Below are 20785 nucleotides of genomic sequence, written 5' to 3'. Positions count from 1 at the left end.
AACCATCCCATCATAATAAGTAGTAATAATAATTTTGGTTATAATGATAATAGTAATGATAATAACGATAATAACTAATAACAAATGATAATGATAATAAAATAAAAAGAGAAATAAATAAATGACCCGAGGCAGTTGACTTCACCGCTTGCATTTGCAAATGTCATCCCAAAGTACTCGTGGGAAGTAGAGATTGACAAAAAGGGTTGGCTGGTTGGTTCCCAGGCTTCGTCGCCTGTGCCCCCATTTGTTCAATCTGCCCGTGCAAGGCCAGTGACCCACACAACAGTCTTTATTCCGTTGAAAATAATTTAAAAACTGTCGACTTTGAACTTCAGGCAAAGAAGGTTGTATGTTGTATTTTTTATTTTTATTTTTATTTTTTCTAATATTTTCTAATATTTTCTAATATTTTTTCTGGTACATAGTATATATTTTCGCTTATGAAGGGGTCGCGCACAGCTGATTAAAATCGCCAGGCGGCGGATAGTATACAGGGTAAAGGACTACCTAGTACAGAAGGGGGGTACCACAATGTAAGCATATATGATGCCTGGGGTAACGCAAAAGTTCTGGGAACTGTGGTGGTAAGTAGTGAATCTACTGGTAACTGGTACCTGCACTGGTAGTTGATAACTGTACTGGTAACTGGTACCTGTACTAGTAACTGGTACCTCTACGGGTAACTGGTACCTCTATGGGTAACTGGTACCTGTACTGGTAACTGGTATCTGTACTGGTAACTGGTACCTGTACTGGTAACTGGTACCTGTACTGGTAACTGGTATCTGTACTGGTAACTGGTACCTGTACTGGTAACTGGTACCTGTACTGGTAACTGGGACCTGTTCTGGTAACTGATAACTGCACCGGTACTTGTATTGGTAACTGGTACCTATACTGGTAATCGGTTCCTGTACTGGTAACTGATAACTACACTGGTAACTGGTACATGTACTGGTAACTGGTACCTATACTAGTAACTGGTATCTGTACTGGTACCTATACTAGTAACTGATATATGTACGGATAACTGGTACCTGTCCTGATAACTGGTTTCTGTACGGGTAACTGGTATCTGTACTGGTAACTGGTACTTGTCATGGTAACTGATAACTGCACTAGTAACTGATATCTGTACTGGTAATTGGTACTTGTACTGGCAACTTGTAACTGTACTGGTGACTTGTAACTGTACTGGTAACTGGTGCATATACTGGTAACCGGTAAGAGGACTGGTAACTGGTAACAATACAGGTAACCGGTAATTGTACTGGTAACTGGGAAATTCTCGCCATAAATGCAAATATAATTATTGTACATACGAGTATGGGAGACTAATTTGTCTTTTTCTTGCATGATTCGTCTTTTTTGTGTTTTTTTGTTTTTTGTTTTTGTTGTACTGTCATGCTCGCTGAAGATGAAGATTACTGTCCCGAAAGACTACACACACACACACACACACACACACACACACACACACACACACACACACACACACACACACACACACACACACACACACACACACACACACACACACACTCACTAGTGTAGGTCGATGACGTCACACATACTCGTGACCTCATGAATGACGTCATGACGATGATGTTTCAGCAAACCATCCAGATGTAATACCTTATTCATGAGTGGATTTTGAATTAGACAGATTTTTTTTTCATTTTTATTTATTTATTTACTCATTTGTCCATTTATTCCCTTATTTACTTATTATTTATTTATTATTTTTTTTGTCTTCCCTTGTAATTGTATCTGTATATGTCACAATCCGTGTCATGAGAATGACCACAACTAGGGCACAGTTTATCGTCCTCAGCACCGACTCCTTCCAAGCTATAAATAATAATAATAATAATAATAATAATAATAATAATAATAATAATAATGATGATGATTCTAGTCGTAGCAGTATCCAATTGTCCCTTTCGCTTTCTCTCTCTCTCTCTCTCTCTCTCTCTCTCTCTCTCTCTCTCTCTCTCCCTCATTCTGATAAGGAGGGTAATACACCAACGCCTACCCTCCCATACCTTTGGTGAGAGATTTTCCACAAGGATAGAATCGCTAGTAAACTACAGACCCTCCCACACCTACACTCCTACACTCCTACACTCCTACACAGAATCACACCCAAACCCTCACACTTGCCTTAAATGCACACACACCTTTCCAAGGAAACAGCTGTCGCTCATAGATTCAATTACAATGAAATAGGCTCGCCAAAACCAAACAATGCACAACAAACTGAACCAGCTTTTAAGATGACCAAAAATATCCCAACATAAAAAGAAACACAAACCTAAACATCATACAAAAGTTATTAACAGAATCACAGGTATACAGGCCTGTTGTATGACTAACATTAACACACTATCTCTCCCTTTATCTCTCTCTCTCTCTCTCTCTCTCTCTCTCTCTCTCTCTCTCTCTCTCTATATATATATATATATATATATATGTGTATATATATATATGTATATATATATATATATATATATGTATATGTATATATATATATATATATATATATATATACATACATACATACCAAGGGCTTTTCCCCTCTTATAAGAGAGGTAGCCAAATCACATTCACGCACCCACCTCCACTTAATCCACTTCCATCCACTAACTACCCTTGTTCCACTCTCATCTTAGCTCCTCTTGGATAAAGGCTCGTCCCTGTCTTCCGCCCACTACTCGGGTCGGAAGCAATGCATGAAGGGCAAACACACACTAAAAAATATTTTAAAAGATAATAACAGAATCACAAACACACGAAGACACACACAACAATATAATACAAGAAAGTAAACTCACAAGAAACCACGCTATCATCCTTCACACTCCACTGCAATCAGAGAAGGCAAATCACAACATAAAGTTGGACTCAGCTTTTATACACAAAAACGTACATCGCCCCCAAGAAAGCAAAAGGAACACAAAGGATTAATCACTCGCAGACACTCCAGTAGAAATGATCACCATTCAAACACGGATAAACAAAACGAGATACAACACCACAAACGCCCACATACCGCCTACCGCCTCAACACCGCAAGGCTACACTCACCGACACCAGCCACTTAGTGACTTGACAAACCACACATTGGGTGGAGGCCTGAAGGCACATCACCCCATATGGGAACACACATACACACACGGTCAGCAAACTAAAAAAGGAAACAGTGACCCCACCCCACCCACAAACCCCAACCCCAACCCCCCAACCCCCTTCCTTAGCCTAATCAACGGCCATCCGGTACTGAAGGAGGTTAAAAAAGTAGGTTAGGTTAGGTGAGGTTTGATTAGGTCAGCAGTCACTTGGCATGGTAACCTTTAACTGTAGATACCCCGTATGGGGGTAGTATTGATTGCATAAGTTTCATGCAGTCAGTATATTAGGGACTACTGTACAGTGGCACCCCTACGGACCAGAGCCACGGAGTATAATTTTATGACTAGAGTCTAAAGTCTTAAAAAGATAAATAAAAATAATGACTAACTTCTGCTGCCGTCTCCACCTCTTCTCAGGTGCCGCCAGTGTCGTTCCCAAGGATAGAATCGTTGGTTATCGCTAAGGAAGTACTAAATATATATATTTTTTATTAACCCCTTTTGATGGGTTGCCACGGAGATGAATAAAATCGCCTGGCGGGGGAGTAGAGTAACCCCCACAGCTTCCCCAACAGTCCCCCCCCCACCAGCCGGAATGAGTTCCTACTGAGAATGAATAAAATCATCTGGCTGAAGCTAGAAAACAAATGAAAAAGGAGCTCAATATGTGTAGTTCACCATATTCTAGAATCACACGCTGGACTCATGATCGACTGCTATTACCCTTGCGGATGAGAGCTCAGAGCTCCTACAGTCTCCAGTCTATGGGTAATTCTGCGACCTTTCACATACATTGCTCATGGGGTGCAAGAACTTTTATGTGTTTGTATGTGTGTGTGTGTGTGTGTGTGTGTGTGTGTGTGTGTGTGTGTGTGTGTGTGTGTGTGTGTGTGTGTGAAAAGAAATTCTTAAAGAGGACTTCCGGCGGAAGTCGCAATATCTCCTGAAAGAGGCATTCCCCCTCGTCCCCTTCTACCCTCCCTCCCTCCCCCCACTTCTTCTCCCCACCCCTTCTCCTCCCTACTCCATCCTACTCCCACTCCCCCTTCTTCCTTCCCTCCCTCCCTTCCACCCCTTCCCTTCTCTCCCTCCCCTCCCCCTCTCTCCCTTTCCCTCCTCCTCTCCCCTTCTCCCTCCCCCTCATCCCCCCTCCCCCCATCCGGAAGCGACGAAGATGCTCCTCAAGGCCATTGGCAGTGAACCACTTCGGTAGGAGCCGGGGGGAGGGGGGAGGTTACCGCAGAGATGAATAAAATCACCTGACGGCAGAAGAGACGAAAAAAGTGCCACCCAGAGGGGGGTGGGGGGGAGAGGATGGCCATAGGCCGTGACCTATCTACTATCGTGTGTGTGTGCGTGCGTGCGTGACAATAATACAAATGAAATTACCTAGCAACATCCAGATTTAAAAAAAATGTATGGAAGGTGACTATCTCTCCTTAGTCCCCGTCTCCCCCCTCCCCCTCCTCCCCCCCTCTCCCCTCTTCCCCCCTCCTTTCCCCCCGGGGGAGGAAAGTACAAGACCTAACTATATCAAGTGTGTCGCTAGGTTGGGAGTGTCGACCTCTTTGTTCTGATCAGGTCGATCTGTGGTCTTGTTGTGACTCGGCTCTCGCCAATCGACGTCACTTAGCCCCCGTGCACGTGTTGGACAACACTGCACTCGTGGCCAGCCACCCCCACTCTCCCCCCTCTCCCCCTCTCTCTCCTCTCTCTCCTCTCTCTCCTCTCTCTCTCCCTCTCACGTATCACGTCTTCTTTATTCAATATCTCCCCCTTCTCCTCCTTCTCTTTTTCCTTCCACTCCTACTTCAACTCCTCAATTTCTATCTTTCAAAGAAACCATCTGATGTCTCTCTATCACCACCCTGGTATTTCAAAGACTCGAGTGACTTCCTAACGGACTAGTCACTCAGCATTCTTGTATTATCGGAGACTAATTTCCCTTAAAAGAAAACTCTTAATTAATTTATTTTAAACTTCTCTCTCCCCTACGTCGTCCTGACCTCCTTGAGTTCACATTTTCAGCTCTTCTTGGCCTCAGGAGGATCTCCACCTCTCCCACAACGGTTAATCAACGGTTCTTTTTTTAATTTTCAAATTCAGCGACCGTTACTTAACGGATTTTTGTCTCGTTTTCTTTCAGATTCAAGATGAAGTTCTCGGCCGCCATCAGGATACTTTTGTTTTCCTTCGCCTGCCTCACTTGTGAGTAGTTATGTCCAGTCCACAACAGTATTATAAACAACAGATTACAATTAAATAACTAGCAAATGCTGCTTCAAACATGTATATCATAAAATAACTTAGATATATCATCGTTATTTTTGTTTACGTGTGTGTGTGTGTACACACCTTCGTGCCTTGACACATTATGTACTGTTTCAGACGCGTCTGCGGAGGACTCTGCTCCTGTCGTCGTCCCGCACGAAACCCCGACCCCTGCTCCGGAGGACGCCCCTACTACAGTAGCGGATGCCCCGGATATCGCAGGAGTTCCAGAGGACTACACGTACGAGGATGAAGGCGGAGGACCCAGCTCGGGCGCTGCGGCGGTGGACGCCCCCTCGCCCTCCGAAACGGTCAGCTCGCCCTCCGAAGCGGTCAGCTCGCCCGTTCTCCTCGAGGGCGTGACCTCCAACTTCCGTTTCCTGCAGCCCACCTTGGGCTGGATCCCCAACTGGCCCTCGGATATCCTACCGGAGACGGCGACAGCGACGGCCGAGTCCCAGGAGCCTCCCGTAACGATAGACTCCGGGTCCTCCTTCGTGAGTGCCTCCGAGTCTGTGGCACCGTCCGTGTCGCCGTCTGTGGCGCCGTCCGTGGCTCCGGCCTTTACCGTGAGCAAAGTGCCAGTCACCGAGTACTACTTCGACGTGTCCTCGGTGGCACCCACGCCCATCCCAGGGCCCCTCCACGACCCCGTGGCGAGCGTAGACCCCTCAGGGCCTGTTCTCACGTCTCCGTCGGATGGTCTCCTCACTTCGCCCTCGCCTTCGTCAGCGTCTCCGGGTCCTCTGGAGTCCTTGACAAGACCCATCATTGACCTCGAGTCTCGAACCCCTGAGCTCTTCTCAAGCGTCATAGGAGAGACTGTGGTCCTCACCAGCAGCACCCCGAGCCTCCCTTCGTCAGTTACGTCCTCGGCAAGCTCAATCCAGGTCCTCCCTTCGTCGACCTGGAAGATCCAGCCCACAGCTCAAGTCACACCTCAGCCTTCCGTGGTTCCTGAAGAGATCGGGACGAACCATCTCCCTAGCGAAGAGGACGCGCCCGTGACGACGGAGACGGCGCTGTCGACGGAGTCAGCAGTCGCCTCGAGTTCGGTTAACGGCTCAGCGTCCTCCCCTCCTCCGCCGCCTCTCCTCGACGTCACGAACTCAGCCGACACGGAGGAGTCGGACCTCCTGAGTGCCAACTACGACGACCTTGCTGACGCGGCGTCGCCGACAGCCCTCGGACCCCTGGCGCCTTCCTCCATCCTAGAGAGCGACATCTTGACAGGTGATCCTATCTCTTCTTCAGGAGTTGCCTCATCGCTTCCCTCCGCTGACCCTGGAAGTGTGACTCCAGCTACCATCACCCGCTCAGCTTCGCTCAGCACTTCCTCTAGACTAGTCGATTTTACTGCTGTTGAGCGCCCGCTAACGACCTCCCCATCCTCCTCCTCCCCGTCTCGAACGCCCCTCTGGATGCTCTTGTCCAAGAGCGAGAAGCCCTTTGCTGTAACCTTCCCTCGAGCGACCGCTAGTAGCTCCTCCCCTTCCAGCTCCACCCCAGCCAGTACACAGCCCCCGTCGTCTGAGGCGACTTCGGGTGTTTTCGTTGTCCCTTCCCTCGTCCTTTCCCCTTCGTCGGAGTCCCCCGAGACCTTGGTTTCTCCCACTCCCACCATAGTTCCTGACGTAGGGCCCTTCACTCCTGTAGTAGTCACCCTCGATCTCTTCGAGGACCTGGAGCCCTCCTCTGTCGCACTCCCTCCCATGTCCTCGGCAGTCCTCGAAACCAGTTCACTAGAGAGTAGCCCTCCCCTGACGCCGACAGCAGCCACAGAACCCGACGAAGGCGCGATTCTCCCTTCGTCGGCGCCTCCTGCAGTAGACCCTTCCTCGCCTACCCTTGCACTCGATTCTGTCTCTCCCTCTTCGACACCTGTGCTTGACGTCATTTCACCCTCTTTAGCACCAGACACCACCCCGGGGCTCGTAGACACGCCCCCGCGGACGCTTGCATCAGACGCGCCTTCCACCATTCTTGCACCAGACACGAGTTCTGTTCCTGACAGGACGGCTTCTGTACCCACCCCTCCTGTATCACCAGCTTCCGACACCACTACCACCACGCCCAACGCACTAACACCACTCACCACAAGCCCTGCACCACCACCTGTTGTAAACAAGGATGCCACAACGCACTTGTTCCCCTTCGTAGTCGAGACCTCGCCTTCGTCAGGAGGTCCTGAGGAACCTCACCAGGACGAGCTCCCTCCTACACCTACTATCCCCACCGCCCCGCCAACCTCTGTTCCTTTACCCGTTCCCACCAGTGAGGCCCCTGGGACGAGCTCTTCCTCTCCTGACGGAGGCAGACTTCTTCCCGCTTGGCCGGGGAGGTCCCCGACGACAACGATGACGACGACGACCTCCTCCCAGGAGGACCCAGGTGAGTTTAGTACAATTCCCAGTGTTGAGTTTCCTGAGGGAGATGTCCCCGATCTCGAGGCGGGAGAACGGGGCGAGACGCTGGAGGAGGAGGAGGAGGACAGGAGTGGGTTCCCCATAGGTATGACCACGAGTGACGTGAGTCTCGAGCCCTCTCCTTCTCCTCCTCCCCCTCCTCCTGGCGGGGTTCACCCGTCTCCTGCCGAAGGTTCCTCCCACGTGTTGTTGCCAGACGAAGGTCCTACCTTTGGGGGTGCCCCGCCCTTGCAGATCGATCTCATAAACTCGACCGAAGTAAAATATGACGTCACTGACCTTACCCGAAGGACAGACCCATCCAATGTCCCCCTCGACTCCCCGTCAGGTGTTCCCGAGCCCTCCATCACTTCGAGCAGACCTTCGTCAGAGCTGTCCAGTACCTATGCCTCTTCAGCGGTGCCGTCCCTCTTGCCCTCCGCGTCCTCCCAAGAACCTGCTCCTCTCCCCAGTAGCCCCACTGTCCCCCTCGACGTCCTAACCTCCTTCAGTAGCTTCCCCAGCGACTCTATCCCAATAGCTTTCCCTTCTGTCACCACTACCCCAACCACCACCACCACCTCCGTCGTCGTCGTCCGCCCCCAGCAGGAGCAGCCCGTTCTCACTGCCACGCCCTTGTCCACCACCCCTACCGTGCCCTCCACTCATCTGGAGGAGGACCTTGAGACTCGGTTACCTGTAGAAGATGTCTTCCCCGTGTCCAGTGGCTCCGTGATGGAGTTCCCCGTCTCCCCGACCCTTGTCTCTCCTGCCGTAGGCATCCCCGAACTCACCTCTGTTGTGCCGACCCCAACAGCTTCCAAGGAAGTCACGAGTCCTGCCGTTACCTCCACCGGCACCTACCCGCCGCCCTTCCCGGAGGAGGGAGAAGTGGAGGAGGACAAGCACACGGAGCAGAGCGTGCCGGAAACGGAGGTGACACAGCCTGAAGAAGGTAAGTGACCCCCACTCCCTTTTTTTTTTCTTCCTCCTTTTCCTCCTCCTCCTCCTCCTCCTCCTCCTTAGGGAAAACTGTTTTATGGAGGGAATTTTCTTCCTCTCTCTTTTTTTTAACTGTTGCTCCTGAAGAAGGAACTTTTTTTTTTTTTTTTTTTTTTTTTTTTTTTTTTAAACTGATCCTCCTGAAGAAGGAACTTTTTTTTTTTGGGGGGGGAAGGGTATGGTACAGGTCACACTCGAGATAGACATCTCTCGCTGCTGTTGCCACAACATTGTCCATTCTATTTACAGGAATTACCAGAACATCACAGATGCCTTCAATAACAACAACTACAACAACAACTACAACCACACCTGAATCTGTCGAAACTACAACAGAATCACAGACGGAGGAGCCCATTGTAGTACCGTTGCCAGAATCCACAACTCCAGATACTACAACTACAACAACAACAACAACAACAACTACAACTACAACTACAACAACAGAAGAGTCAACTACAACCACAGAAACGACAACTTCACAACCAGATGGCACAACCTCTACAGGTAATGTGTTGTAACTACATTGGTAATTGTTGTAGTAAGTAAACCTTCGATTATCCGGACTGACGGGGACCGAAGCCAGTCCAGATAAAGGCGATTATCCGATTTTTCGGTGATCGGGAATCAAAATCAGTTAACTGAAATTAATGAAAATTAAGTAATTGAGATTAATGATAATTAAATTTTAATTAAAACGTAATTAAAACAATAAAAATGGTCTGTGAAATGTAATTAAGATGCAATTAAAGTGTTAATTAAAATTAATTAGAGTTAATAAAAAATAAGGAATTGAAATGTGTAGAAACATAAAGTAACACTTGTTTCCTGCGTACATACAAAGGATTAAAGAGGCGGAGCATGCCGACAGACCTTTTGGTCCATATCTAGGTCGGATGCGAAAAAAATCATAATGATAATAAATGAATAAATAAAAACTATAATAATGTAAATAACAAATAAGGTTATTAAGTCTGCTCCTTCTCTCCCTCAGAACCTGTGCCCGTGCTCAAGTCTGAGGTCGTCCTTAGCAACGGGAGCGTGGCCGAGGTGGACATGCCCTTCGTGCGGGTCCTCCTATCGGCGACGCCGGCGGAGTTCTGCCTCCACCGGCAGGAGTACCGGACCATTTTCGCCAAGTGGTTGGACACCGTCCGGATAGAGGACGAGCCGTGAGTAAAGAACCAGTTCTTCCTCTTAGTCAGTTAGTTAGCTAGTTGGGTCGCTAAATGAGGGTGTGGTGGAGCGAGAAGATAAGTTACCTACCCCCCCCCACCCCTTTTTTTTTTTTTTTTTTTTTTTTTTTTTTTTCACCTCAACCATTCAAAGCAAAGGTCTACTTTGACTCAGCCACAATGAAGGCCTTTGAATATATATATATATATATATATATATATTCACTGATACATTTTATATTCTCGCCGATAATAAATATAATTTGTTTACCAAAAATGAAGTAAAGAAATCTTGTAATACAGTTTTATTGATAATATCGTTTAGTCTTTTCCATAATAATAAAAAATGGACGTTTCTTCACAGGGAAGCTAAGCCTGAGGAGATCGTCTTCTTCGAAGGTCCAGACTGTGCCGCCCTCGAAATCTCCTCCCACAGTCTGGAGACAATTCCAGAGGCATCACAACCTCCCGACACCTTCGACGGCCTGGAGTCGGCCAGCCTGGTGGCGGAGGGAGGCGAAGAAGGTGGCGAAGAAGAAGGAGGAGGAGGAGAAGAGGCTACGGACACAGAAGGCGTTCACGGGGAGGGGAATGGTACAAGGACGACCTACGTGTACTTCTACGTGGAGAGGGACCAGCAGATGTCGCCCGAACTGACTGAGAGGTTCCCGCTCCTGCCGGCGGGGCTGTCACTCAATCCCGAACTGGAGGCGCTCCGGAGGAAGGTAATAAGAACATAAGAGAACATAAGAAATAAAGGAGACTGCAAAAGACCATAAGGCCTACACTAGGCAGCTCCGTATCCATCACCACCTGTCATCCCCATCCATAAAGTTGTCTAATCGTTTTTTAAAACAACTGATAGTTTCAGCGCTTACTACATGGTTACTAAGTTTATTCCATTCATCGACCACCCTATTAGTAAACCAATTCTTGCCTATTTCCTTCTTAAATCTAAATTTGTCCAGTTTATACCCATTACGAACATAAGAACATAAGAATGAAGGAGACTGCAAGAGACCCTAAGGCCTACACTAGGCAGTTCCATGTCTATTACCAAGACGAAAACTGAGTCACGAACTAAACAATCGTCTGACGTTAGCCAGAATGAAATATGTGAAAGGTGCCGTCTCAGCAAAGGGGTTTCATCTAAGGTACGGGTTAGGTGCAGTAGCTATACATGGATATCTATAACATGGTGCTGTACACCACCGAGCGTGGGGGAAGAGAAATAACCACAAAAGAAACGAAAATTCTATTAATTATGCAACCACATAAATCACAACAACATTAACATTATTAACCCGAAAAAAATAAATTATCAACAACGAGAGTAAGAATATCAGAGAAATAATAACCGGACAAGCAGGAACAATAACAACAACAGTAGCAATGAGATGACCCAGGAAAAACTAATCGTGAAAATAACAATGATAAAACTACAAGCAGTATCAGGAACATCACCATCAAGGAGAGAGAGAGAGAGAGAGACGGGGGGGGGGGGGGGGTTACTAGAATGGGCAGATAGTCATACTTCTGATACACACTCATCATCAACCCTATTCAACTCATCTATTCCTCCTCCTCCTCCCCCTGTATAGAGTACTAACTGCAAAATTTATACGGTAAATACGTTAAGGACAAGTGACACCCCTACGGACCAGAGTTACCGCCCCGGGGCAAAGTTCTCAGTGACGCCCCCCCTTCCCCTCATCCCCAACTCCCACCTTCGCCAAAACTGCAAAAAAACTGAGTATGAGAAAAATGTAGATACTTTGAGTCAAACTTAGTATTTTTTAGACATTTTTGCTATTGGTTTAGCGAAATAATCTAACAGAATTTTAAATTTGTATTTAATGCCCCTATTGTACTAAGGATATGAGAAAGTATTTAAACTTTTGTTCATTCGAACGTAAAAATCGTCGATTGCGGTAAAATATTTAGCTTTTCTTTGACCTCTGTCATTGTAGAATGCTGATAACATTGAACATCTAATCTCCCTACTCTTTGAACACCTAATATTTTTATGCGCTGTATTGTTAAAATATTTTTCTTTCTCTTTTCAGGTCAAACAAGTGGAGGTTGTTCGCCCAAAGGATTCGAACTTTTTGCAAAAATCGGAAGAAGAAGGCGTCGGAGCGTCAGTCATCGCTATCATTGTCGTTGCCACCATTGTCGGCGTGTCTGTCATAGGAGCGCTTGTCTTCTTTGTAGGTTTTCGACATTTATGTTTCTCACAAATAAGTCATTTGTTAAATCGTATATAATCTGATTTATTAACCTATTTTGTGATTCTTCGTGCAGTTAATTTACCGAAATCTTCTTCACATTTTTATTTAATCATTTCGTTTTTAGACGTGTTTATTAAATTCACTCCCAGCTGTAGGGAGTAATACCACATCGGATCGCTCAATTTTTATTCTAAAAAAATTTCAGCACTAAATAGTTTTTGTACTAATCCAAAACTACTTCAGTAATTTGCCATGAAGTAACAAGAAAATTAAAATCTCATTTGGGGGAACTATTATATTATTGGGTGCAGTAGACTCTTATTTATAACTAAGGAATTATACATCATACACACACACACATATACATACATATATACATACATATATATATATATATATATATATATATATATATATACATATGTATATATACATATGTATATATATATATATATACACATATATATATATATATATATATATATATATATATATATATATATATATATATATCTATATATAAATATATATATATATATACAGAGAGAGAGAGAACTGCTGGTAATTATATTGTGCGTTCGTTCTGTCTCATTCAGGACCTGTGATACCGTATCACTTTCGTTTCCTGTCTAGATCCCTTACAAATCCTGCACCTCAACCTAGTTATACTTGTGTGCATGGACATGCATATGCAAACAGCAACAACTGTTACATGCGCGTGGTTGTCCTACAGGGCGGACGTCAAATAGGGTCACCTCCATCTGTCTGTAAAGTTCTAGAACTTTCAGGAGGTGCAGCCTCGAGGGGTTGACACTTGATCCCCGGACCTTCACTTTTTTTTTTAATTTTTTTATTGTACTAGCCATTGAATTGGAAGCAGAGCCACACACACAACACAGGCAACAGTCAGCAGATCTTTCTAGAAATGTTGCTAGCTGCCATATTTAGTTTTATAGTTTATTTCGTTTTTATTTAACAGGTAATGCTCCGCAAAGATGGCCTTCTGCAGGTATTTGGACACAGAAACTAGAGGGCATGAACTGATATGCATGCACACAGTATTAATTAAATAACAGCACCCTCATCCATCTCAACATTTTCTATAATTTTTTTCTAAAAGACTAAGGCACTTCCTAGAAGACCTAGGCATTACGTAGAAGAGTTAGGCATTTCCTAGAAGACCTAGGCATTTTCTGTAAGCCTTAAGCATTTTCTATAAGACTTAAGATTATTATTATTTTTTTTTTTATCAGTTTGCTTGAATTAATGAAGTGGCCTTGCTTTGGATGTGCTGTGTCTTATGGCACTGCATCTGACCCAGGGCAGTGGACAAGATGCAGGGATGACCCGTCATCCAGGAGGTGCCAACATATGAGGGAGGGGAGTGGAGTATGTAGGGGATGGAATGGGTGGGAGTGGTTTCTATGCCTTTGTCTTTTGGCAACCTCCCCTGTAAGAAAAAAAAAAAAAAAAAAAACTTTGGTATATGCATGATTGTATTAATTTTTCAGATGATTGTAAGACACCGGCAACAGGACAATAACTACTATGGCAGGAGGTGCAGACCAGTGTCCATGGATGCGTACAGTATGGACTCCGTGTCTGTCTACCACTCCTTCAGGCGCAAGAGCAAAAGGAGAGCGTCTAACCGATCCATTAAGTCGTACCTCAACCAGGCCTTTGATGACCCTGTGAGTTATAATAATAATTTTATTTGGCAATGAATCAATATACATGAATTGCAGATAATGAAAAGAATACATTGTTTGAAATAACAATTACAATTGCCAAGGATAACACAAAAAAGCATGTAAGCTTATTTCCATTGTGGTCCTCACATTTCCATTGTGGTCCTGATCTAAAAATACAGTACAATCCTGATATATAACAGACGTACCACTTGCAGAAAACTTTATCATGTGAACTATAGAAGATTCCAGAAAAAAAAATCTGATTGCATACAAAGTTAGTTGAAAAACAGATTCCACTAGATAATTTATTTACTTATTTATTTTATTTATTTATTTATTATTATTATTTTTTTTAAAGAATGTGTTTTTGTTAGGTAGCCAAAACAGATATAGTAGAGATATGCCCCATCTGGCAGAGAAGTTTGCAAATCAGAGCAGGGAGCCAGGACCTATAATAAGCTCTCTAGATAGCAAACTATTCACCATACCAAGCTTACCTGTGGCTGAATTAGTTTGTTATACTGAGATCGTACTTTATCTGTATATTGGATAAATAGAAACCAATGATGGGTGCATCCAATGGGTGATCCTAGAGATGGATGTCATCCCTTCATCCCCTTAAATCCGAGATAGGAGAGATGGTTGAATTGGATTTAAGAGCATAAGAATTGAGGAGACTGCAAGAGAACATAAGGCCTACACTAGGCAGTTCCATGTCCCATACCACTTTCCATAAAGTCATGTTTATGTTGAGGGAGTGTGCTTTTGACTTGGCCAGCCCAGTCATTAAAGGGAAAGAGCCTCTGGTACCATTACCTGCCTATATGCACTTTCCTGATAGCTCTTCCTTTTTTTTTCAGAACGGACCTTCCCGTCCTCTCAACTTTGCCAAACTGACACACATTATGTCTGACATTGATGGCGTTCATGAAGAGTTTAGTACAATCCCCGTCAACATGCCAAAGTACGATGAAATGCCTCCAGGTGTTGAAGAGAAGAACAGGTACGATGGAGGAAGTGTGTTCTGTGTATTTTAACATGGTGACAATCTTCTTGACTTTCGTCATTGAATAGTTATCTTTCGATTCTTATATTCCAGCAAATCCCATGTTATCACTGTTCCCAAAATTTTATTTGTATTATTGCATGCATTTTGCCAAGATTGTTATTCCAACATATGATGTAGGAATAAACAGAGATTGTGAATTGATGAAAGGATGACACAGCATGAAGGTGTTCCTGTCATCTTCATAATTTATTTCTAAGTGGTTGAGGAAGGGGTCACTATACAGTGAAGTGGTGTGGGTAAACCAGTTCAGGATGTCAAATCCTGTTGTGAAAGAAATGTGCCTTGCTGCACTGCCTCTGACTTGAGCAGTGTGGCAGAGGTCAGGGATGACCTTTCGTCTATGAAGTGCCAAGATTAGAGGGACAATGTCTGGGTTCTTGAATGAGTATAGGATAGGTGTATGCTATGACCTGACCACCCCCTTTTATAAGGAGGAAAAGGCCTTTTGATATATTCATGTACCTATGTATTTACCTTGTTGTATTTTATGGGAAGGGGAGCCATGCTCGTAGTAACCTGTCTTTGTATCTTTCAGCATCAAGTTTATTCTTAAATTCTTGTATAGTTTTCCACTCACTGTTTCCTCATCTAATTTATTCCAGATATCCACCACTCTGTGTGGGAAACTATTCTTTTTCAGATCTCTTCTATAACTATTTTCACTCTTACATCTATACTTATCCATCCAGTTTCACATATCCTACAAGTTTATTAAATCCTCATTAGACTGTTCATCCTTCTCCAAAGATATATGTTCCCATTTTCCTCCAAATTAAGCATAAAATTATATTTTTGTTTCCTCCAGGTACGCAAATGTCATACCAGTCCCTGAAACACGAGTACTTTTGAAAAACCTGAAGGATAAGCCTAATTCTGAATACATTAATGCCAATTATGTCAGAGGACCAAGGAATGAATCCAAATATTACATTGCTACACAGGTAAGAAATTTATACATTATCATTTGCTGCTATTGGTTTGGAGTTTGTGCAGATAGTTCTCAACTAATGTTCAGAAAAAAGGAAAATCTTGGATACTAGGAGCACTTTTTAATATTTTGGTGTATTTTTAGGACAGGTGAGATATTTGAAAAGCATTTACATTCTGAATAGTGGAGATTTCTGAATTTTAGAGAATCCTAGGAATACTGTCTATTATTATATCTTAGATAAAACATTTGTTGCTTGCATCAATAATGAGAGTAATTTTCTGTAAAGTTTGATTAGAATTAAAGGGACCAGTGATGGGTACCTACAAGTGGTTGCATTATGGGAAGAGATATTAGAAAGAATAATTTCTCTGTTGCCTGTTGTCAAAACCCATCAACACCATCACCTCCATATGGAGTAGCGCTCCTGAGGAACTAACACTAACTATTTCATAGTATTAATTAGGAAGCTCGCTGGCTGAGCAGGTCAGGGTGTCGTTACTTGCAGTGAAGGGGATGGCGGTTCGAATCCTGCCACCGGTGAAGTTGAACCAAGGGCATGGTTCATTAAATTCCACACTACAAATTCCTCTGTAAGGGGCACCATCCTAGCCTTCTGATGGGAGGAATTTGGGATGTTAAACGATAATATAATAGTGTCAGTCAAAACAAGGAGGGAGAGTTGCTGTGTAAGTGGAACAGCCCTGCTGTGGGTTGACCCTTCATCCAAGAGGAGCCAAGATGAGAAGGAAACATAGGGTGGTGGATGGGAGTGGAATGGATGAGAGTGGGTGCATTGCATTGACTGGCTACCTCCCTTATGAGGGGGAAGTAACCCTTTGTATATAGATAATAATAGTGACAAAGGTGAGTGATACTTTATATAATATCTTTGATCTTCATCTACAGGCTCCAATGGACGAAACGGTTCCAGACTTTTGGAGGATGGTATGGGAACAAGAGAGCAAAATCATCGTCATGTTGACAGACTTTGTGGAGAAAGGAATTGACAAATGTGCAGATTACCTACCACCATCTGAGACTCTTGACTGCCACAGATTGTATGGGGACTTCCAGGTAAGACTACTTTAATACAATGAATCTTGAATTCCTGAACTGAAGAGTAGATTTAAAACTATTTGTAGTATGATAATTCAGCAGACAGTCATGCAGGAATGTGATTCTCTCTCTAGGCAAGTCCCATTGTTAGAGAAAGTTCAGATATTGCAACAATGTACCTTTGAATACAGTATATAAAAGTAGCCCGAAGGGATTTCTCCCTGTCTTCTCCTTTTCTGCATGAGGGGATGGAGAGGGGGGGGTCACCAACTTAATGAAGCGGACTTGCTGTGGATGTACTGTGTTTTGCAGCACTACATCTGACCCAGAGCAGTGGACAAGATGCAGGGATGACCCGTCATTCAGGAGGTGCCAAGATAAGAGGGAGGGGAGTGGAGTGTGATAGGGATGGAATGGGTGGGAGTGGTTTTTATGCCTTTATTTTTTGGCTACCTCCCTTATAAGGGGAAAAAAAGCCTGTGGTATATGTAGTTTAACTTTATTCCTGCATCCATATCTGTAGGTAAATATGGCAATAGATGATTTGCTAAATTGAAACTTCCCTCAACCTCATATAAGCTGCACAGCCGTATCAACCTGTCACACCACTTCAGTAAATTTCTCTAACTTATCTTTCGACTTTCTGTGCAGCCTTTCTTCTCCGTCACACAATCTTGTGGTTTCCAGTCAGAACCACACATTTACCATCCTCCTTTCTGGTCACTTGTCATGACCAACTCCATTTGCACTATTTCATTAACTCCACACTATCTTTCACATCAGTCTCCTGTCTTAGCCAGCTTTCCCTCTTTCTGTCCATTAATGTTATTCCCAGCGTTGATCTCTCTATTGACCTCCATGCACTCCTTTGACAATTTCCAAGTTCCATATCTGTTGATCATAGCCAGGGCCATGCACTGATTGTAAGCTTTGCCTTTCAGATATACTGGTAAAAAAAAATATCACAATATTTTTATATTTACCACAGATCTTGTTTTGCAACCATTTGTAATTTATCTATTTCATCTTCATGAGCTTTAGCTGTTTTTAGTACTCGACCTAAATTGTTACACTTTTCAAGATTCTTACCAATTATAATATTTTTTTTATTTATAAGGGGGTGAAGAGCATTTGATAAATATACCATGTTCCTTATATATCATGATTCAAAAATATATATATTTTATCCGTTGTCCAGGTCACCTTAAAGTCGAGAGATATGCGTGAAAAGTATGTAGTCTCACATGTTCAGCTGAAGAACCTTGAAAACAACTTAGTAAGAGAAATTGCTCACCTGTGGTACACAGGCTGGCCTTCATCAGGAGTTCCAAATGAAGAATCCACATTCATCTCTTTCATCTTAGATGTGAGGAGATTGAGGAAGCAGTTACGAGCTAAAGGTCCAATTGTTGTTCACTGCAGGTGAGTAAAAGCTTGCTCTTAATGAGAAAGTACTTTTTTCCCCAAAAATAGACTGAGAGAATCATATGAGAGGTATAAAGAAAAGGGAAGAGAAGTAAAGCATAAGTTCAAGGAGGCAAAGAGTAGAGCATGTGAAATGGGGTAAGAGTATGGCAGAATTTTTTTAAAGTAATAAAAAGATGTTTTGGAAGGAAATTAAGAGAGGAAAGGGAGGCAAATCAAGTAGAGAAGAAAATGTAAATGGTGCAGATGGAAAGATGATAATGGAAGAGACGGTAGTAAGAGGAGATGGGCAGAGTATTGTAGGGAATTGCTAGATGTGAAGGAGGATAGGGAAGGAAAGGTAGTTACATTGTGAAGCACTAAGAAAATGACAGTGATGAGTGAGGAAAATGGAGGAGAAATAAGAAAAGATGAGGTGAAAGCAATTATTAAAATGAGAGCAGGTAAGGCACCTGGGTTAGATGGGTGTCATGCGGAGTGTCTAAAAAAGGAAGGTACAGTGATGGTGGACTGGCTGGTGAGGTTATTTAATGTTTGTCTAAAAGAGGGCAGAATGCCAGAGGACTAGAGGAGTGCTTGTATAGTTCTGCTTTACAAGGTAAAAGGGGACAAGTGTGAGTGTAGTAGTTTCAGAGGGTTGTTTGTTGAGTGTAGTTGGGAAGGCTTATGGGAGGGTTTTGATTGAGAGGATTAGGAGAGGAACAGAGAGAGTAATTGGTGAGAAACAATGTGAGTTTAGGACAGATAGGGGTTGCATGGATCAGATTTTTGTGGTAAGGCAGGTATGTGAGAAAACTAGGAAAAGGAAAGGATGTTTTTTGGGCCTTTATGGACTAGGAAAAGGCTTATGACAGGGTAGACAGGAAGGCACTGTGGGAGGTAGTGCAGATATATGGAATAGGAGGAAAGCTGTTTAGAGCAGTCAAGAAATTTTATGAGCATTAGAGCCTGTGTTAGAATTAGAAATGGAGTGTGAATGGTTTGAGGTAAAGGTGGGACTTTGCCAAGGATGTGTCATGTCACCATGGCTGTTTAATTTGGACATGGATGGGTTGTTGCAAGAGATAAATGCAAGGGTAATGGGCCAGGGATTAGAGATGGTTAAAAAAAAATAGAGAAAAATGGGAGATAACCCAGTTGTTGTCTGCTAACGACGCTGTGCTTATAGTAGGATCAGAGGAGGGATTAAGGAAGTTAGTGACAGAGTTTGGGAAGGTGTGCGAAAGAAAGAAGTTGAAGATAAATGTGAGCAAAGTAAGGTGATGTGATGTACAAGGGGAGAGGATGGCAGCAAATTGGAAATGAGTTATGAGAGAGAGACTGGAGAAAGTGGATCGCTTTAGATACTTGGGTATGAATGTGGCAGGAAAGGGATTAGTGGAGGTGGAGATAGAATGCAGATTGAGAGAGGCAAGTAAATGCCTTGGGGGAGTAAAAAGTGTAATGAGAAATAGCTATTTGGGAATGGGTGCTAAGAGGAGATTGTATGAAGGGGTGATTGTGCTGACAGCACTGTATGGGGCAGAATCATGGAACATAAGAGAGGAAGATCTTAAATGTGTTTGAGAAGTATGGAAGTATGGTAGGGGTTACTAGGCTGGATAGAGTGAGAAATGAGGAGATGAGGAGGAAAACAGGATTGGGAAAAGAGTTGGGAGATAGGGTTAATTAAAGAGTATTGGAATAGTTGAGACACATGGAAAGAATGAGTGAAGAAAGATAATAAAAGAGGTGTGAAAGGCAGAGGTGGAGGGAGTGAACATGAAGTGGCAACTGAGGATGAGATGGATGGATGGGGTAAAATGGACATTGGGAAAGAGAGGAATGTCTGTTGAGGAAGGAAGGGAGAAGACAGAAGATAAGAGTGAGGGGAGAATGTGTATGGATGATGCTGTGATGCATGGAAGGGAGTGGATGGGGGATGGGGGTTAAGGGAGTATGTGTAAATGCTATTTTGATGCAGCCTGAAGGGATTTCTACCTACTCTTTTTCTGCATAAGGGGATGTAGGGGGGGGGGTCGCCAATTAAATGAAGCAGCCTTGCTTTGGATGTGCTGTACATTACTTCTTACCCAGGGCAGTGGGTGAGATACAGGGGTGACCCATCATCCAGGAGGAGTGAAGAAAAGAGGGAGGAAGGGAGGGGTGGTGAATGGGAGTGGAGTATGTGGGGATGAAGTGGGTGGGAGTGGATTTATGCCTTTGACTTTGGCTACCTCCCTTGTAAGGGGGGGGGGGAAACCTTGGTATATGTATCATTAATTACAAAAATGCTCCAAAGTTATTAGAGGTGCTGTGCCTTGCTGCATTGCCTTTAACATGAGCAATATGACAAAGGATTGGAATGACTCTTCACCCATGTGTAGCTAAGAGGGAAGGGACAATGAGTTCTTGG

General features: G+C 43.9%; 1 protein-coding gene across 7 annotated transcripts in view; it reads left to right on the top strand.

Moving 5' to 3' along the window:
- The window catches only part of LOC143026788 (uncharacterized), a 119433-nt gene that overhangs the window by 96490 nt on the left and 2158 nt on the right, over positions 1-20785 (top strand). For 3 of the 7 annotated variants that reach the window (XM_076187569.1, XM_076187565.1, XM_076187574.1), the window contains 11 exons: positions 5281-5342; positions 5523-8765; positions 9062-9319; positions 9807-9984; positions 10352-10712; positions 12054-12197; positions 13730-13909; positions 14770-14912; positions 15784-15919; positions 16816-16983; positions 18164-18387. In XM_076187569.1, the coding sequence (XP_076043684.1) occupies positions 5288-5342; positions 5523-8765; positions 9062-9319; positions 9807-9984; positions 10352-10712; positions 12054-12197; positions 13730-13909; positions 14770-14912; positions 15784-15919; positions 16816-16983; positions 18164-18387 (5090 nt within the window). In that variant the 5' untranslated portion in view covers positions 5281-5287. The remainder of the gene's footprint in view (positions 1-5280; positions 5343-5522; positions 8766-9061; positions 9320-9806; positions 9985-10351; positions 10713-12053; positions 12198-13729; positions 13910-14769; positions 14913-15783; positions 15920-16815; positions 16984-18163; positions 18388-20785) is intronic. The other 4 variants (XM_076187585.1, XM_076187581.1, XM_076187593.1 and 1 more) reach the window with 4 other exon arrangements.

The sequence above is a fragment of the Oratosquilla oratoria genome, chromosome 1 (genome assembly GCF_046742065.1).
Source record: "Oratosquilla oratoria isolate Oo_2021 chromosome 1, ASM4674206v1, whole genome shotgun sequence".
NCBI classification, from domain to species: Eukaryota; Metazoa; Arthropoda; class Malacostraca; order Stomatopoda; family Squillidae; genus Oratosquilla; species Oratosquilla oratoria.
Note: the sequence above shows the minus strand (reverse complement) of the source record. Positions and strands in the feature narration are given on the sequence as shown.